General features: G+C 42.8%; 1 protein-coding gene across 1 annotated transcript in view; it reads left to right on the top strand.

Moving 5' to 3' along the window:
- The window catches only part of LOC124148182 (E3 ubiquitin-protein ligase MIB2-like), a 27887-nt gene extending 7782 nt beyond the window's left edge, over positions 1–20105 (top strand). Inside the window, exons 3-19 of the mRNA XM_046519153.2 lie at positions 995–1166; positions 1683–1789; positions 2569–2769; positions 3293–3414; positions 4241–4354; positions 4527–4631; positions 5265–5466; positions 6914–7044; positions 7883–8031; positions 9071–9233; positions 9784–9944; positions 10418–10544; positions 11313–11415; positions 12743–12822; positions 17005–17147; positions 17787–18014; positions 18994–20105. Coding sequence (XP_046375109.2) covers positions 995–1166; positions 1683–1789; positions 2569–2769; positions 3293–3414; positions 4241–4354; positions 4527–4631; positions 5265–5466; positions 6914–7044; positions 7883–8031; positions 9071–9233; positions 9784–9944; positions 10418–10544; positions 11313–11415; positions 12743–12822; positions 17005–17147; positions 17787–18014; positions 18994–19411 — 2726 coding nt within the window. The 3' untranslated portion in view covers positions 19412–20105. The remainder of the gene's footprint in view (positions 1–994; positions 1167–1682; positions 1790–2568; positions 2770–3292; positions 3415–4240; positions 4355–4526; positions 4632–5264; positions 5467–6913; positions 7045–7882; positions 8032–9070; positions 9234–9783; positions 9945–10417; positions 10545–11312; positions 11416–12742; positions 12823–17004; positions 17148–17786; positions 18015–18993) is intronic.
- Positions 20106–21592: the final 1487 nt, after the last annotated feature.

Genomic DNA, 21592 nt, shown 5'->3' on the forward strand with positions numbered 1-21592 from the left:
CTTGTGTACTAGTAATTTGTGTCTGCCGGTGTTCCCGAGTTTTATCATAGGGTCGGATGTATTTTTCATTTATGCTACATCAACAACAGAAATGCTTTGTCCGACCAACCCGCCGTGTCTATAACATACAAGTGATTTACAACTGGGGCCGTGTTGATACACACGGCTGTGAACATTGTTTTAAATATAATTCTTTACCCCATGTGTCCCCCGAGGCCGAGGGACAGATAGAACACACAGGAACTCGATGATAGTGTGTACAGCATAATGTAGTCGTATAGAAAACATCACACTCCTCTCTACATATACCATGCTGAACACGCTACCATAGAGCTCCTGTGTGTCGTTCGGACTCGGGGGAAACATGGGGTAAAAATATATAGTTCCTGTGATAGAACACACCAAATGTGTATTCCTTTAAGAATTTAAGCAAGTTCTTAAGTATGTGTTTATATTCACAACATATTGTTTACAGTGCACGTATTGCTGGGATCGGCCATCTTGAGTTTCCACCTCACATTATCAACTTCATACAGTGTTGTGGAAATGTAGATTCTAGGCCTATTCATATGCGTTATAATTGATATTATCCATCGCTATCCGTCGCTATCCATCACTACTCATCGCCATCCATCGCTATTTCTCGCTATCCTTCGTCATCCATCGCTATCCATCGTAGCCCATCGTTATTCTTCGTCATCATTCGCTATCCATCGTCATTCATCGCTACCTATCGCCATCCATCGCTATCCGTCGTCATCCATCGGTACCCTTCGCCATCCATCGCTATTCCCTGCTATCCATCGCTACCCATCGTCATCCATCATTATTCATCGTCATCCATCACGATCGCCTGTTGACGGCTGAACCTGGTGGACTGTGCGTCAATCCCGACACCGAGGCAAGAAATCATTGTCTTTATCATGTCTCTAAACATGCGTTGAACTCTTTTACTTGATACATATACTTATATATTTGTTTATTTATGTTTTAGCTGTTCAACAAAAGGGTGTCGTGTGTGACGGGTGCCGGGAGGAGAATATTGCAGGTGTTCGTTGGAAGTGTTCCAAATGTACAGACTTTGACCTTTGCACTTTTTGCTACATGGAAGAGCGGCATGACGTCACACACGCCTTTCTGCGCAGTCTCACTCGCACTTCCCCTGTGTAGGTTATTTTTCCATGACCTGCCTGATTTGTACATATATAAAAACCACGAAATGTTAATTACTGGAATAGGCGTTGTTCAAGATCGATGTTTTATAAATTTAATATGAAAATAAATATCACGGATGTTCAAGCAGGTTCTGACAATCCATAAATACACATAACCTAACATTGTTTTGACAAATATATGAATTATCTTTAATATTAACTCTTTTATCAAATCTAGTTAATCTTTTTTATGTTCACAATCACGGGATAAGGTTAAATAATCTTTTTCTCGGGCACACTTTTTCTCAAAGGTGAGGATGGAGGTATTGATAACAAAGATGACGAGGGTGTAGCGATATTCATACCACCCCCAACCCCAACAAAGAATAGACCCATAAAACCGAATTACGTTCAGAGAAATGTGCCCGAGAAATGTTTCCCTTTTTTATCCTAAGGTATAAGACGCATGTCTGCGTAACGTTGGACACAATGGTTTGACAATGTAACGACAACCTTTACATTTGGCAGAGTGCGAGTTCCGCCAAGATCAGGCGCGGCGCGAACCCAGTCTAGGGGCATGTTCAAGGGCGCAACTGTCATCCGGGGACTTCACTGGCGGTACGGCGACCAGGACGGTGAGTTGTCATGTCTCTGTGGTTGTTGCGTTCAGTTTCAAGTTAATGCCTCGCCCTCAACAGGCCACCATTTGACATGTTTGTCTGGAAACATAAAGTGTCAGTTACTTAATATTTAACTGCCATAGCTGGAGGACGATGTAACGAATCATACCACCGCCGCTCGCACGACCACTTCAACTCCTAGTACTACGACATTATATTGTACCACTACTGTACCACTATTGTAGTACTACTACAACTACTTATACTACTACTACTACCTATTTTTCTACTACTACTACTACTACTACTACTACTACTACTACTACTACTACTACTACTACAACCACCACCACCACCACCACCACCACTACTACTGCCACTACTACTACTACTACTACTACTACTACTACTACTACTACTACTACAACCACCACCACCCCCACACCTACTACTACTTCTACTACTACAACTACTGTCACAACTACTTCTACTACTACTTGTAAAACTACTGCTACTGCTACGTCTACTACTACTACTACTACCACTACTCCTTCTACTACTCTACTACCCTACTATCTCTACTACCACTTCTACTACTATCACTACTACTGCTGCTACAGCTGTTTCTTTTACTAAAACTATCCCCACCAGTTTAGATGACATTTGAAATATAAATCGATTTACCGTTCCACCACATCCTTCTACCACTACTACTACCACTACCACCCGCAGTACCACTACCACCACCATTACCATCACCACTACCACTTCTACTACCACATCATTTGCTACAGGCGGGGACGGCACGGTGGGCGAGATCGTCAAGCTGGGCACGTACACAGGTGGGTGTGTCCGTGGGGCGGTCAATGTCCGCTGGAACAAGTCTCACGACAGTCTCTGCGGGTACAGACTAGGAGCGGGGGGACAGGTTGCTCTCGCCGTGGTGGACGAGGCAAATGGATGGAAATACTACAAAGAACATTTGCCGATCCTAGGTAAGTAGATCCTTGTTTCTTTGCTGTTTAACGTCGCAATCAGCAATAATCCAATTACATGACGGCGGCCTGTAAATAATCGAGTCTAGACCAGACAATCCAGTGATTGACATCATGAGCATCGACCTTTGCAAACCACAACTCGTGTTAAAAGTGTTATTTATGTTAGTTTTTATATATGCATCTAATTCGTCTATCCTTTCATTTCCTATTATTGTTTTTTTAATATTTTGTCGTGGAATCGTGAAGTGCATGAAAACACTGTAGACTTCTTGCAAGAAATTATTCACTGGCCCCGACTTTCATCCACGACGGGGGCGGTCGGGTAGCCTAGTGGTTAAAGCGTTCGCTCGTCACGCCGAAGACCCGGGTTCGATTCCCGACATGGGTACAATGTGTGAAGCCCATTTCTGGTGTCCCCCGCCGTGATATTGCTGGAATATTGCTAAAAACGGCGTAAAACCATACTCACTCACTCACTCATCCATGACGATAAAACAAGTTTGGATGATGCTGATTCCAGACGTACTGTATCCTGAGACTGTGCGCTTCCAGAAAGGAGACAAGGTGCGAGTTGACGTTGATCTGGAGACATTCAAGAGCGTCCACCGGGATCACATCGGCTACAGAGACGACATGAAGAGGGTACTTAGCACATACAGTGAACTACGGTTATAACGAATCAGAGGGACCACTGATTTTAGTTCGATATAAACGTAGTTCGTTATAAGCATAAATACATTAAAAACAGCAAATAGTCGGGACTAAAAGAAAGTTCGCCAGTTCGTTATAAGCGTGTTCGTTATAAACGTAGTTTACTGTACATGTGCAACTGTTTCAGGATATGCTGACTTGTACATAAATAACAATCTAATGTTATATTCACTGAAACATTGCTTAATGCATTGAATTGGAATCAAGTGAGGGGGGCCCAGTCGTCTAAGGCGCCGCAATTCGCTGTGCAGTGTTGCGTCCCTTGGATACGCCAGAAACCTATGATTGTGGGTTCGAATCCCCGATTATGTTTCAAGGTTTGTCAGCACCATACCCGTGCTCCAAGGTTTCACCGAAGTGGTAAACGTCTCAGACCTGCATCACTTCGGGCTTTCCTCTCACATTAAGCTGACACGCCGTGATATAACTTGAACACTGTTAAAAGCGGATTTAAACCCAACTCACTCACTCACTGGAATCGAATGATAAAACCGACACCAACCTTGTCAATGATTTCGTGAATATGCTTTTCCATCATGATAAGGAGAATTAATATGAGAATGAGGGTAACGTGTTTATCTCTTATGGTAAAAAGGAAGGAAGATTAATTTTTTTGGTAGGTGCTTATTGTTTTGTTGAGGGATGGAACAATATAAAAATACAAAGAACATGGGTGACAATATTGAATACAAATTTCGTAAAGTATTTCGGTGCTGAATTTTGAACACAATAACTCTACTTATCTCCCCTGCCACAGTGTCTCGATGACGTCGGTACAGTTGTTCGCCCCACCGAGGAAGACAAGGCGTATGTGCGCGTTCAGTACGAGGATGCTGAGATCTGGGCAGTGATGTCCAACTCTCTCACTAAGGTAAACTCATAGTTACAAGATCAGTACATCTCTACCTTTTTAGACAGCCAGTCATGTTCCAGCAATAGTAATACAATACTGATTACCCAGTCGGCCCGACATGTCCATAAATGGCTACTTTTTGAAAAACTAAATTATGATACAGAATGAATGTTGATCCTACCATTTTCAGCTGCATTCGTTTGAGGTTGGGGACATTGTGAAGATCACGTCCAACTACAACGCGGCCGTGGACCTTCAGGTCGGACACGGTGGCTGGACGGAACACATGGCGGACGTATGTACATGCGAGTGAGTGAGTGAGTATGGTTTTACGCCGATTTTTAGCAATATTCCAGCAATATCACGGCGGGGGACACCAGAAATGGGCTTCATCTCTTTGTACCCATGTGGAGAATCGTACCTGGGTTTCGGCGCGACGAGCGAACGCTTAAACTACATGCTCTCGAATGTGGGAAACAAACGTCATGAAAAGCCAGATGTCGTTTTATTTGGAAATTACGTTTGTGACCTTGGTAAAAAACCCATTATGCTCGGTTTACAAAGCCGAAGCTGATGCTGTTTGTAGTTAATCCCATTGCCATAAAGTTCCAGAATATGTTATCAGAGCGGTGCTTCACTCAAAAAGGAGGATTGAAATATATATACTGATTCAGTCAAGGATCAAATGCAATTAAAATGTTTATATACACTTATGTCCATGACACTCTTAATTTCTTTTTCATCTTCTGTTTTATTTGTATTTTGTTTGGGTGATATTTTTATCACTTTCGCTTCAGACATCCATGTTCTTTCACGAATTCTTTCCATTTTTCAAAAGAATGCCCCAAACTATGATTCAACTACTGCAGATTGAAATATTATAATTCATAATCAATAACTGAAATAATAACTAACCTTTTATCTTCAGAGCCTTGGAAAACAAGCGGAAGTGATTGCCATCGATCGGGATTGTGACCTGAAGGTCAAGGTCGACGGCAGGACGTGGGTCTTCAGTCCAGTCAGTTGTACCTTCATGGACAAAAAGGCTGCAGTGGTCAGTCCGCCCAGCTCGGACAGGAGGGTGACCACCACGACATCCTCTAAGCGGACAATGTCCACAGGCGGTGGAGGTAATGTAACGTGAAATGTAGGTCCGCAACAGACTAATCTGGGCTGAATGAGTGCATATCGTTTTACGCCGCTTTTAGCAATATTCCAGCAATATCACGGCGGAGGACAACGGAAATGGGCTTCACACATTGTATCCATCGGGGGTATTAAACCAGGGTCTTCGGTCTGACGAGCGAACGCTTTATCCACTAGGCTACCCCACCGCCCCTAATCTGGGCTAGACAAACCAGTGGTCGATATCATGACCATCGATTCACGCTGACGATAACACAATCACTGCGGTGACACATCCGAACTAGGATAGGATAAGTTTTATTCCATACTGAAAGGCCTCAGGCGCATAGTACAATTCTGTTTTCGGGAGTGGTTACAGATCCGTTTAACAGGTCATATTCTAATTAACATAGCATGATAAATGAACATTGATAGATTTTTTAGAGTATCTTTATCAGTTGTTGACATGATCGATATAACTTTTTGTAGAGTGGGATGTACATAACCAGGCAGATCAATATATTCTAAGGTGGTCGTATTTTGGACAAACTAACAGAAAATGAAACTCATCTTCAATCACATTTAAATCACATTGCTCACATATTCTCAATTCTCTGTCTATGTTTCTATGCCTGCCTACTTCGATCCTAAGTCTATGAGAACTGCATCTAAATTGTGCTAAACTTATTCTAAACCTTATAAAGTTGATGTCAAACAAATAGTATTCTGGGGAAATTGTTTTCTTGAAAAGCTTGTAATAATTGCATTTTTCTGAACTTAAAACATGCGATGCCCATTTTTGCAAGTAAATATCCTTAAGTCGTTGGCGTAAAGATACTAAAATTGAATCTGGATTGTTTGGTACACATTGATTATCCCAAACATACCCATAGCCGCAATCATTTAATAACGACTTTACATCATATACCCAAATGCTAGGGGTTCTAGGGGCATCTTCTGACCTTGTGTTGTATTGGTGCGACAAGGGAGTATACCCTTTGGTTCCATGGTCAGTAGACACGTTTTAACCTGCAGGTGTTGGGGACCTATTCTGTCCCACAGGGCATTTGTTGATGATAGAGACCGCATCCGTGGTCTAGTGGTAGAGCGAAGAGAGACAGGTCCGGGTTTCGATCCCAGGCCGCGTCATACCAAAAGACGTTAAAAGGTGGTACTTGTTTTTACCCTGTCTGGCGCTCGGCATTAAGGGTCTAAAACGAGGATTTGTCGGCTCGGAGTCAGTATGCTGTGTCTGGGGTATTCATGTTAAACTGCGGATTGCAGTGGTCTAGCACCATAAAATCGGCATCAGTCCGAACTAGTACAAGCAGCCACATACACACGTGCATGCACGTCGCTATATAAGTGCAATAATCTTGGACGCGACGTTAAACACCATTTCACCTCACCTGTTAATGATAGACAGCTATATATGTTGGTGTTTTGCGGCAGACATTCGGGACCTCCTGGCCAAACTGCGAGTCTCCCTATCGGAGGGGTCCACCAAACAGCTGATCGCCGCCGCCCAACGCGGTGATGTGGACAAAGTCAAGGCAGTTCTTCGATCTCTTGACAAAACTAAGGTATTGTGATAAATCGTTTTCCCGTTTCCTCCGTTTGCAGACTCAATGACACAATCAGGAAAAACAATGCAAACATGCGGACCTCGGTTTCGAAATGTCACGCTTCCATCCCAAGTAACAAGTTGTACGACTCCCCATTGTTCTCACTGCCTTAGGTTTTGTACCTCCAAATCTGTTGACTGACACTGGGAGAGTACCCGGGTTTGCTGCCAGGAATACAGCCCTTCTGACAATCTGGGTAATGCAAAAGTCTCCACATTCTCCAAAATGTTTTGCGTGGGTTCGGCTAGGGAGATGTCCCATCCACTGTCTGGACTGCGTGTAGATGGGACAAGGCCCTGAGCTGATGATGAGTCTTACCAGCCTGACTGTGCCAGGATCACCCAAACCCTCTTTGCTGCATTTTATTTTAATCTGATGATAATAAAAAAATGAATAAAAAATAAATATATAAATAAAATAACATAAAAATAAAAATAAAAATAATAAAAAATAAATAATGATAATAATGATTTAATGGGAACAATTAATATATGATATATGCCTCATACAGCGTACACATAAAGCCATTTGTCATCTTTAGCCTAGGATAATATACGCATTGGGGTATAGTACTAATGGAAAAAACTCGGCACGTCAGCATGTGTAAAGACCTCTGAACTGGCAAGGGGTTATGAGTTTGTTAATATTTTAAATTGAAAACAATTTAAAACCAATAGAAATCCCACATTGAATCTCCTGCAAAGTGGTAAACGCATTAGACCTGTATGACTTCAGGCATTCTTCCAACATCAAAGTTGACGCAACTCACTTACTCACTCACTCACCACTATTTCAGATTGATGACGACACAGAGGGAGTGACTGCTTTGCACACGGCTTGCTTCTTGGGTCATCTGGATATTGTGACGTCACTTCTGAGCGCCGGAAGTGATAAAAATCGTGTCAGCAAGGATGGGAACACTCCTCTTCACTATGCTGTGTCAGGGTAAGGGGCGGTCGGGTAGCCCAGTGGTTAAAGCGTTCGCTCGTCACGCCAAAGACCCGGGTTCGAATCCCCACATGGGTACAATGTGTGAAGCCCATTTCTGGTGTCCCCCGCCGTGATATTGCTGGAATCTTATTAAAGGCGGCGTAAAACCATACTCACTCACTTTCAGGGTAAAATTGTCAGAACGCCTATTGTTACATATCTTATAACACTGCACTGAGCTCTCATCTTACATTTAGCGTGTCTCTGGGGACATTTTGACTACTATCATTATATTGCAACGCACGTTGCGATGTCAGTGCAACAATCTTGAACCAGACGCTAAACCACATTTTACCTCTTATCCCGTGATATTGTTTTAATAAAACGGAGACACATCACTGAAACAAGCAACGGGTGTGTTCTACTTGTTTACGTCCTTAATGATGTAAACAATGATAAACACAAACAAATGAGGTCATGATGTCAAGAGTTCGGGGATTTCCGATTTTATTGACAAAATAACTTGGGCAGGATATCCGAAGGACGTGACGCGTAAAGGGAGGTAACTCTACCTGGAAAAAAGAAACGGCTCCGTAGCTCATATTATGATGGTTGGTTTGTTGTTTTAAGCCACACTCAGCAATATTCCAGCTATATGACGGCGGTCTGTAAATAATCGAGTCTGGACCAGACAGCCCAGTGATTGATATCATGAGCATCGATCCACGCAATTGGGATCGATGACAATCATGCTTAAACCAAGTCAGCGAGCCTGACCACCCGATCCCGTTAGTCGCCTCTTACGACAAGCATAGTCGCCTTTTACGGTTGCTGAAGACCTATTCTACCCCGCCCCGGACCTTCACGGGTCTCACATTATGAGAACAGAGTGAGTGAGTGAGTATGGTTTTACGCCGCTTTTAGCAATATTCCAGCAATATCACGGCGGGGGACTATGAGAACAGATAAAGAGTTCAGTTCTGTACACGATATGTATTTTCAAAAAGATGTTTTGGTTAGGTTTTCAACACCGTTTTTTATTGCATTGACACAGTGACCATGCAGATGTGGTGGAAGCGCTGCTCAAAGCTAAAGCCGAGATGGACATAAAAAACACCAAGGCCGTGACCCCGCTCCACCTGGCGGTGGTAAAGGAAGACCCTAGCGCCACCTGTGCCACCGTCCTCGTCAAACACGGGAGTGATCCCAATACCCAGGTACTTTGTTGTGTGGTCTTTGTGCTATGGTTTGAGGTGAAATGAGGTTTAACGTCGCGTCCAAGATTATTGCACTTATATAGCGACGTGCATGCACATGCCGATTTATAGAGCTAGCCCTCTGAGATACCATGCCACAGTTTAACATGGGTTTAACCCCACTCAGACACAGTATACTGACTCCGAGCCGACCGGTCCCTATTTTAGACCCTTATGCGAGCGCAAAACAGGGTAACAACAAGTACCAACTTTAACGCGGCCGGGGATCGAACCGCGGAACTTTCGTTCTCCGAGCGGACGCTCTACCAGTAGACCATGGAGGTGGTCTTCTGCAATGGACGTAGCATCCTTCATATTTTTGAAATTCATAATAGTATATTGATTCCAGAAAAAAACACAGAAGTAGTTATATTTATGCTACCTAAATGTGTATGCGTGAAAGACACGAGTCCAGGAATGTTGAATGACAACAATAAAAATAACAATAGGATCCATCCCCTAATTAATAGTTCTATGAAAATTTACTGAAAATAGTTGTATGTACCCACAGGACACAGAGGGAGACACCCCTCTCCATGACGCCATCACCAGCCAGGACAAGGACCTCGTAAAGGTCATCCTTCAGTGCAGGAACATCAACCTCCAGCTGTGCAACACCCAGGGCCTCAACCCTTTCCACCTGGCCTGTCGGAGTCTGTCTGGGGATGTAGAGTAAGTGAGGATGACTCAGGGCCCGAATCCTTCCACCTGGCCTGTCGGAGTCTGTCTGGGGATGTAGAGTAAGCCAGGATGACTCAAGGCCTCAACCCGTCCCCAAGGCCGGTCGGAGTCTGTCTGGGGATGTAGGCCTTGATGACTGAGGCCTGTCTGATACTGGCGATTCCATATTTTGCGTTGTACCATAAGTTTCCGTGTTTTGTCAAGTGAACAAATGACCTGCCTTTGCATGTGTTTATGACGAATGACACCTGTGGGGCAGGATACGCTAACTATTTTGTGAGCACCTGGCTAATAACTATACATAGTGATCATAAACGTATTCTTATGGTATAGTCGGACTCTGGTTTTAGCTGAGATTTCTGACGATTATGGAAAGGCTTTTGTTGTTAGTGCTATGTAATATACACAGAAACAAACACTATTACTCTTTGAAATGAAATGAAAAAGTGACTATTGTCTTCCAGAGTCCCCCGCCAGCTGATACAGAAAGACGGTGGCGTTGTGAACTCCATCATACGCCAGGGTCAACTCTCCCCTCTCCATATTGCTGTCGTTAACGAGTTTGTCGGACTCGCCGGTCTTCTCATAAGTGTAAAATATATTTTCATTAGTGAGTGAGTTAGGTTTTACGCCGCTTTGAAAAATAATTCAGTGTTTTTTGCGGCGTGTCAGTTTAATGTGGGAAGAAAGCCACGGTGACAAAGGAATTAGACCTACAGCCAGCTGTGGTGCTCACATAGGATCGCAGTCAGGGCGAATTTGGAATTCAAATCACAACCAACGTATTCTCGAACTACAAAGGGTGCAGCTAATTTTTACCAATGCACGGAATGTGCTAAATTTATGTTTTAATTGATTATGGATACATACGTTCTCTTCAACAACACATGTTAGAATTTTAGTAAATACTTTATGACAAAAATGACCGGACACTAAAAGGAACAAAATATCCCATAATAAAATACAAACATACATTGTTTACGTTCATCGATTTTGATTTTAAAAAAATATAAAGCAAAGCTATCTCAAAGGATAAGAAAAACACTTACCACTAGAAGGCTACAATTTAGTGGATACCATTTTCTACACATCTGCTAATATGTTACAACTTTGTTTATCTGTGTTTTTTGTTAGTTAATATTAAAAATATCGGCTAAAAACGACGTGTAGCTGTAATTTACAAACATACTAAAATTCTAAGTAATTGAAATTGTTTCGTAACATTCTATGTCAAAGTAAAGAATTTTGTAAATTATTTCTGAAACTTACGCATTCTGAAATGAATCGATGGTTACAATGCCAGGTTTGTATGGTTTTCTTTATGTTCCGAAACCACATAAATCAATTCTATAATTCCAGGCTGATGCCAAGGTGAATGCCTGTGACGAGAATGGCAAAACCCCCCTGCATTTGGCCGTACATCGAGGCAACATGGAGCTAGTGGCACTTCTCACTGAATCGAGTGCGGGCTTGTATACAGATATAATCATTTGTAGGCAGTCAAAGAGCAGATATCCTGTGGACACTTTCAAACAGAGACGGCTGCAGTTATTAAACTCATCAACACATCTGTATGATCGTATGACACCTGACACCTTACATACCGTAAAGATCCGGGGTAGAATAAGGTCTTCAGCAACCCATGCTTGCCGTAAAAGGCGACTAACGGGATCGGGACCTGTGAAGATCCGGGTTCGAATAGGTCTCCAGCAACCCATGCTTGCCGTAAAAGGTGACTAACGGGATCGGGTGGTCAGGCTAGCTTGGTTGATGCATGTCATCGACCCCAGTTGCGTGGATCGATGCTCATGATATCAATCACTGGATTGTCTGGTCTAAACTCGATTATTTACAGACCGCCGTCATACAGCTGGAATATTGCTGAGTGCGGCGTTAAACAACAAACCAACCAACCAACGGGATCGGGTGGTCAGGGTCGCTGACTTGGTTGATGCATGTCATCGTATCCAAATTGCGTGGATCGATGCTCATGGTGTCACCACTGGATTGTTTGGTCTAGACTCGATTATTTACAGACCGCTATCATATAGTGGGAATATTGCTCAGTGCGGCGTTAATCAACAAACAAACAAAACATGCAGCTTTGGTTCTGGTGGAAACGCTCGTACAATCACCAGCGTAAGGCTGCACCGATCGCAGACCAGGAGAATTCGTAAAAGGTCTGGCTGCGCTAGTGTGATATTATACCCAGACTCCAGATTTCAATTACTCATTTCAGACAGTCATGGAATGACTGGCACAATCATATATCCACAAGGCGTACTTTAGCCAAGTGCTTAAAGCGTCGCCCGTCTGGCCTGAGAGGTGAGGTTAAACGGGGTTTAACGTCGTTTCCAAGATTGTTGCACTTATTTTACGACGTGCATGCAAGTGTGTGTGCGTATGTGTGTGTGGCTGCTTGTACTAGTCCGGGCTGATGCCGATTTATAGTGCTTGCTCACTGAGATACCATGCCACAGTTTAAAATGAATACCCCACTCAGACACAGTATACTGACTCCGAGCCGACCAATGCCGAGCGCCAGACAGGGTTACAACAAGTACCATCTTTTAACATTTTAACATCATGGTATGACACGGCCGGGAATCGAACCCCGGACCTTCCGTCCTCCGGGCGGACGCTCTACCACTAGACCACGGAGGCGGTCCGTCTCGCCCGAGAACAAGTTTCGAATCCTGGCAATGGCACGGTATATTCAAGATTTACGAGATATTCAAAAATGTGGCCTAAACGTACTTACTAAATTACGGTGTGGCCTTTCTTTGTAGACGCCGACCTAAACATCCGCGACAGTGACGGCAACACTCCACTACACGCTGCCCACATGGACGACGACATTGCGGGGGTGGTGAGTACAAACTTAACATTCACTACCTCTCCTCAACATCCGGGTTCAGAAACATATGCTTGTTGTAAGAGGCGACTAACGGGATCGGGTGGTCAGGTTAGCTGACCTTGTTGATGCATGTCATGTATCCCAATCACTTAGCTGTCTGATCCACACTTGTGTATTTTCTGACTACTAGAAAACAACAAACAAACAAACATGATACATCAATGGCGACTATGCTTGTCGTAAGAGGCGACTAACGGGATCGGGTGGTCAGGCTCGCTGACTTGGTTGATGCATGTCATCGATCCCATTAGCGTGAATGCTCATGATATCAATCACTGGATTGTCTGGTCCAGACTCGATTATTTACAGACCGCCGTCATATAGCTAGGATATTGCTGAATGCGGCGTAAACCGCACAAACCAACAAACCAACCAACCAACCAACATTAATAATTATTGACATTAATTTAAACCCACTGATTTGAGTACCACATGCAATTCATTTGCTAAATACGCCTCTCTGTGTCTTACACAAATCAGGTAACATATATATGGTATAGGCATGACCACCAACATTCTGTGTATAATCGTTATAATGGATAGTAAGGCCCGAGGCGCGTGATATGAATTCAAATTCAAGACAATATGTAATAATTCTCGATAGACTTCTTTCCGTTTGACTTTTGACTTTATGTTAGAATTGAGGATTGAATCTTTGGATTTGAGTCTGTGATGCCATAATTCAGTCAGTGTGTCGACCAGTTCACTAACAGTTTCGGTCGCGAACCCACATACGGGGAAAGCGTGGGTATAACAGTAACTAATTGCCATTGTTAACGACTTCAGGCTCCGGGGATGCTGTCAGTCCCACGCAGCACCATCGGCTGTGAGATACGTATTTTAGCCACGCTGTATCCAGATGCTGCCTCTGTGTTTTGCATCTCTCATGAATATGTACATGTGTAGTGGCAGGGAAGCTGCAGTGATCAACAAGCCGACCGCGTGGGGCAACAGCGAGTCCGTTTCAACGCCGCTTTGAACACTATGTCATGGCAGTCGGTTCACGTCAGTTCGTACAAGTGTAAAATGCAAAGTCGTCTGGATTAACAAGATTTCAATCTACATCAGAAATATCTAAAAAAGGCCGATTCCTTTCTGCAATTTGACGAACATTACTTCATGCAACTTCTGCATACTCAGTTGACAACATATAAATCCCAACACCGACAACGTGATATCAGGAACACGGTTAGTTAATTCGCATGTTCACAGACTACTACTACTACTACTACTACTACTACTACTACTACTACTACTACTACTACAACTACTTCTACTAATACTACCACCACTACTACTACTACTACTACTACTACTACTACTACTACTACTACTACTATTTCTACTACTACTACTACTACCACTACTATTTTTACTACTACTACTATTTCTATTACTGGTACTACTTCTACTACTACTACTACTAGTACTACTACTTCTACTACTACTACTACTTCTATTACTACAACTACTATTTCTACTACTACTACTACTACTACTACTATTTCTATTACTAGTACTACTTCTACTACTACTTCTACATCTACTTCTACTGCTACCACAACTACTACTACTTCATCTACAACTGCTACTTCTACTACTACCACTACTACTACTTCTACTACTACTACTTCTACTGCTACCACTACTACTACTGCAACATGTACCACTACATCTACTTCTACTACTTCTACTGTTACTGCTACTACTTCTACTAACACTACGACTATTACTACTTCTGTTACTGCTACTTCTATCGCTACCACTATTTCTTCTACTACTACCACTACTACTAATAATAATATAGCTACATCTGCTACTACTACTACTACTGCTACTTCTACAACTTTATGCCTGTGAAACGTACTGTAATTGATATTTCCAATCACGTGGGAACGACTAGGAATGTTCACATCATGACAACCTAACCCCTAATACCCTTATAACCTAACTTTGAAGTTATGAGTATCATATTTCGCATTAAAATGCAAAGAGGATATATATGTCTCTTATTGTCAAATAACATGATTGACCCATCCACGAGTGAAAATGTCAGCTTTGCAGGTCACGAGACGAGGTCATTAGGTTGTTTGACAAGAAAAGACAAATAGTTAGACAATATATTTATTATTTATTTTCTTGCATGTAAAAAGTAAATAATTGTATTTGCTGTAGGCTATCTGCTCAATGTTGTCACCTGTTATCGATAACCGAATAGGAATATACACATCCAACCACACCCAACGTACAAGATGATGTCAAGCGCACTTCGCGTTATTCATACTCACGTTCCAACTATGTTATTCCAAACGTGCTACGGACATTTGACTTAAAAGGCGAAACAATGATTCATTGATACAATTTTTGCAGAAGTAGCAAATGTCGCCGTTGTTGCAAACGTCATGCTCCCAGCAGGTTGTTGATGTTGCTTGTGACATATAGATCAGAGCGCAACGACGCCCTCTAATTCCTGCTGACCTGTCGCTTCTAATTGCACAAAGCAAGCACCCACGCCAAGAAGCGCGTCTACCACTGGGGTAAAGTATTATTCATTCTCTCAGTGCGTCAAGAACGATACGATTCTAACCAAAAGAATTCTTAGAGGAGTTGTGGTTGGTTGGCTGAGTGGGTCGTGTGTTCGCTACAAATCACAGTCTTTCTTTGACCATGTTTGCATGTTGTTTCAGTGAGTGAGTGAGTTTGGGTTAACAACACTATTAACAGTATTCCAGTTATATCCAGGAATTAATTTTATTTCTTAATTGGGCTTGAAGTAGTTAACAAAGCTATTTGTACACGTATTTTAAGGACCAAACACTTTAACTGGATCCCCTTCATATTATGTACCACACTGTCTGTTATATGCTCTGCTTTATTGCCTTAAAGTAGACATTCATTGTTAAACCTTTTCTTTTGATTTTCTTACACAATAGGGTGGGTCGGTAGCCTTGTGGTTAAAGCGTTCGCTCGTCATGCCGAAGACCCGGGTGCGATTCCCGACGTGGGTACAATGTGTGAGGCCCATTTCTGGTGTCCCCCGTCCTGATATTCGTGGAATATTGCTAAAAGCGGCGTTAAACCATACTCAATCACTACTTACAAAATAATATTTTATTTACGTAAGATGTGTGTTGCACTTTAAATTATAAAATCCTACTGACCAATGTTTGTATCACAGATTCCGGAAACATGCCTTGAACAAAGACATTCCTTTCGATAGTTCGTACATACTGACACTGAGTTAAAATAGTAATTATGCAAGTGACACAGGCACAAATAAATATGATGAAACAACACTGGCAATGTAGTTTGGTTAATGTAAGCAGGTATTTCTGTCGATATTGTGACAAAATATGTCAACAAATAGTTGATTATAGATTCATATTACGTGTGTTGAGAACGCTTCCGTAGTGTAGTTGATAGAGTGTCGGTGGTTCGATACCCCGGCCGCGTCATGCCAATAGACGTGAAAAGATGGCACTTGTTGTTACCCTGCCTGGCGCTAGGCATTACGAGAATGAAACAAGGACTGGTCGGTAATAAAGCCGCGAACCTCTTTCCATATCCAATAGAAATCTCTGCACAAAGCAGAGTCGAGTGTACGATTCCGACTATACCTCGAGCATATGTTTATGAATCAGTATCAAATAGTAATGATACCAGGTGTTCGCGAAAAGATGAGCGTATCCTGCCCCACCGGTGGCAACAGTCACAAACACATACAAAGGCAAGTCAATTGTTTACCTGAAAAAACGAGGGAACATAATGCTACAAGTCAAAATAAGGAATTGCATCTTACTCAGTGGGCAAGAACGATTAAAACCGGCGAAGTCCGGCTTAGTACAAGCAGCTGCACACACACGCGCACAAGCATGCACACGCACACGCACGCGCGCACACACACACACACACACACACACACACACACACACACACACACACACGTGCATGCACGTTATATGAGTGAAATGATCTTGAACTCGACGATAAACCTCATTTCACCCGACCTTAATTATGTTCCTTTCAAGTGACCTTTATTGTATTGAGGTCAGATTATCACGTCAAAAAATGACTCCATGTGAGACTTTGACTTGAGACCAACACATTATCAATCACGAGTAATGCTATTTTCAGGGTGCATCACGTGACGAGGACGCGGCGGTTGCTATCAGGTGCCACCTGGCGGAGAACGGAGGGAATGTGACCTTGAAGAACAAGGACGGGAAGACGCCATTAGACCTCGTGAAAAACAAGGAAGTCCGGGTGATGCTTGAAAAGTAATTTGGAAATTAATAATGACAAATTAGACCAGGCACTGTATTTGACGCCCTTGAGGTATCATATCTATTTGGTTTCGCCATACGATTTAACGTGTTTAAATTCTGAACATGTTTTTAAGGGGGCATGGGTGGCCCAGTCGTCTAAGGCGCCGCGATTCGCTGTTCAGAGTTGCGTCCCTTTGGCACGCCAGAAACCTATGATTGTGGTTCGAATCCCGGATCGCCCCGATTGTTTCTAGGTTTGTCAGCACCATACCCGTGGGTTTCATCGAAGTGGTACACGTCTCAGACTTGCATCACATCGGGCTTTCCTCCCGCATTAAGCTGATACGCCGTGATATGACTGGAGTTCTGTTAAAAGCGACGTTAAAACCAACCCACTCACTCACATGTTTAGATTAAGGCGATGTGTTTTGGTGGTGTTTACGCTGCGAGACGATAGCTCATTTCATGTTTTTAGACCAACATGCGTTAAGATACAACACATCAAATCCGTTTAGGATTTATATACATTCATTAATTTAATCATATTTAGATCTAAACATGTATTGTCTGTTTTAACATTCTAAACACATTTGTACAGAGTATGTATTGAGAAAAAACACAGCAAAGATTACGTTAAGGTTGTCCTCACAGACTTGCAAGACAGCCAAGATCCATGCTGTCAAAGACAAGACAACAGCCCGCTCACTGGACGAGCATGGGTAGCGACGCAGTGAAGTTGGTTCCCGTTACTGCCGCCGACCCCACCACGGCCAATGAGCACCGGACTGTCACCAAACGCATGCAGGATACTCTGTACAATAAAACCATTGTGGCCGTCCAGCGAGTGCAGAACATCAAACTGTGGGAACATTACGCTGTGTAAGTTGTAATCGTGTTCATGTGATTTTGTTTAGATTGCCATGACACACGCTCAATTTGTCCAATAGGAACAGGGAGGCTAAGTCATCATATCCGTGGTTCCTAGTAGCATCCACTTTTCCCAGCTTTTCTTCAGCAACCCATGCTTGTCGTAAGAGGCGACAATGCTTGTCGTAAGAGGCGACTAACGGGATCGGATGTTCAGACTCGGTGACGTGGTTGATGCATGTTTTCGATCCCAATTGCGTAGACCGATGCACATGATATCAGACTATCAATCACTGGATTGTCGATTATTTACAGACCACCGTCACATAGCTGGAATATTGCTGATTGTGGCAGTAAGAACCAAACAACAAACAGATTTGCCCTGATTTATTGGTAACTTTGATCCCAAGTTTCTTCAAAGAGGTCTGACTGTCAGTATTAACGTAACTATCACTGAGAAATATTCTTCATGGCAAGTTAACCCCTGTTGTTCTATTGCTATGAAAACGCCCACTGGCAACGTATTATCAGTGTATTGCCGCAGAAGGCCTCAAGGATCGGGGCCGCCTCCGTGGTCTTGTTGTAGAGAGTCCGCCCGGAGAGCAGAAGGTCCGGGGTTCGATCCCCGGCCGCGTCATACCAATAGACGTTAAAAGATAGTCCTTGTTGTTACCCTGTCTGGCGCTCGGCATTAAGGGGCTAAAACACGGACTGGTCGGCTCAGAGTCAGTATACTGTGTCTGAGTGGGGTATTCATGTTAAACTGTGGCATGGTATCTCAGTGAGCTAGCACTATAAATCGGCATCAGTCCGGACTAGTACAAGCAGCCACGCAAACACGTGCATGCACGTCGCTATATAAGTGCAATAATCTTGGACGCGACGTTAAACCCAATTTCACCTCACCTCAAGGATCGGGACTCTGTTTTTAGGAAGAGATAATCCACACTCCCTTGTAGGTGGTTGTCTGAGTGATACTCTTACATTTCAGAGCCAAAGCTCGCATGGAGGAAAGTTACGGCAAAGGGCAGGCAAACGAGCAGAGTCTTTTCCATGGAACTACGCCAGATTCCGCCAAAGACATACCCATTCAGAACATTGACTTCCGTCTGTCGGGGAACCGTGTGGGGGCGCTGTTCGGACTTGGGGCGTATTTCGCCGTCGATGCCAAGTACTCCGACAACTACACCAAGGAGGACGTTCGCAAGCACCGCTTCATGTTCCTGGCCAAGGTTCTGGTCGGCAGGACAAGGAAGGGAGCGAAAGACATGACACGCCCACCTGTGTTTGACCTGAGTGACAAGACCAAACTGGCTGATTCAACATGTGATGATGAACTTAGACCTCGGGTCTATGTGATATTTAGTGACAAACAAATTTATCCCGAGTACCTCGTCGAATACGAATAGAATGTCCGACTCAAACCTCGCTGTCAATGGCTACCGTCTCGTTGTCTGATTACAGTTGAAAACACTAGCCTGATATGTCTTATCAACTATTCTGAAATCCTGTATATAATCTCCGAACTCTGAACCAACGTGTAAAGGATGGAGTGTGGTAATCATCTTCAAGGGCCCTTTGGTCCTTTGGGGATAAATTTAAAGTTTGGGAACAATTTAAAATATGTCACAGATTTTATCAAAAATGTTCAGATTACTTCGCATTGTGTTCTTTAGGTGTTGATTTTCACGTCTTCAGTAAAGCACAGTTAACATGAATGTCTTTGGCGAACACTCTGATTTCCCTCTTCCCATGATATAAATTCAGCTGATAGATCAAGGAAACCGAACCATTTTGATTACACAGTCGGGACCCGGCAGTGCGAGTAACCGACTGTTGGTCCGATATTCAAAGCGCGGCGCTAATGTGATTTTTCAAATTTTCTTAAAGGTGTCCTGCGCTTGAACATGGCGCTTGAATTACCATAAGTTGAAGAAATTTTTTCAAAAGGATCTAGAGCGTCGGTTCTGTTTTGGTTTCAAACACAACTGCAGGCGCACGTTGTTAATGCGTATGCATAGAAATGTCAACAATGACCATATTTGGGCATATATCAATATTCATGCGAAACCAGATTTTGTAACCGGTTTCAGTTTGGTCAGTCAACGAACGAAAGTTGTTATATGTATTTACACTTAAATATATATCAGTATTTAACGTGAGTAATAAATAAAATACTCCACTCATTCTCGTTAGATACCGATTTTGCGAGCCTCGTGAACTTTCTATGGTATCTAACGAGAATGAGTGTAGTTTTCTCTATTTATTACCTACAAGGGCAAACACATCGGGGTTAATAAGAATGATATGTGCCTTTGGGTCAAATCACGTCACGAGATGACAATGTATTGTTTCCGTCATCCGGACAGCATTGTTGACGTCATTCGAATCTAATTGTGACGTGAGGTCGGAATGACGTCACACTAGAAACAACATCACAGATGAAGATGTTGACGTCATTGTCAACCTGCTGTTGCGACTAGTCTTGCTGTCCTTATAAACAGTTAAATCGTCTCTGTGTGTAGACATCTTCTTCGGTAATAAATAGAATATAATCTATCCTCTAATATCCTCTATATTTGTGATGCCAATGTGCATATAAACATTGTCCACGTTGCTTCTCTGTGTGTGATCCACATATTCTTTCCTCTTGCTGACATATTTCTTTGTAACATAAAGATCTTTGAAAATATTGCAATGTATTTTTGTTTGTCGTTGAACGCCGCACTCAATATTCCAGCTGAATGACGGCGGTGTAATTAATCGAATCTGGACCAGACAATCAAGTGATTGACATCATGAGTATCGATCCACGCATTTAGAATATGATGGCATGCATCAACCAAGTTAGCGAGCCAAACCACCCGATCCGATTTGTCGCCTCTTACGACAAGCATAGTCGCCATTTACGGCAAGAATGGGTTGCTGAAGACATATTCTACCCCGGATCTTTATGGGTCTTATATATATGTTTACAATTGCTGTTGTGGATTAATACAGAAATGTTCTAAAAGACGACAATGTTTCAAGTCATTTTGAATTCTGCGAAAACCCGTTATTCTGACCAGTAGATATGTTCCAAACAGTGAGGCGTGTTTTCAGATTAACGGAGCCGCGGCTGACGAGGTTTCGCGGTTCTTCTTTGATGTTCAGATCAACAAACAAATTCAAACAAACAATCTTGAGACTTCAACCTATATGTCGGACTCGCAACCTTGGGATAAAATTCTACAAGAATCAGAACCCAGCTACCCAGTCAAAAGAGAGCAACCGTTTAATATTCTAAGAGTGGGGTGAGTTTGGGGTGGGATGGGTGTTGTTGGGGTAGGGTCGAGTGGTTGTTTTTGGGTAGGGGTTGGATTGGGATTGTGTTTGAGACAGAATGTTTTGTCAGTGAGAGCTAAAAACATATTAATATAGCAAGAGACAGATATTGTTTTGGGACCCACCAGACATCACAACACGACAAAACACAATACAACACGACAAAACAAAACAACACAACACAACACAACAAGTTTCCAAACATCCAGAATGTTCAGTGAACAAATCTTATCTTTTTCAAACCAAAGGACAAATGATTTAGTTCC

This window comes from Haliotis rufescens, unplaced genomic scaffold, assembly GCF_023055435.1.
Source record: "Haliotis rufescens isolate VD_foot unplaced genomic scaffold, xgHalRufe1.0.p SCAF_42, whole genome shotgun sequence".
NCBI classification, from domain to species: Eukaryota; Metazoa; Mollusca; class Gastropoda; order Lepetellida; family Haliotidae; genus Haliotis; species Haliotis rufescens.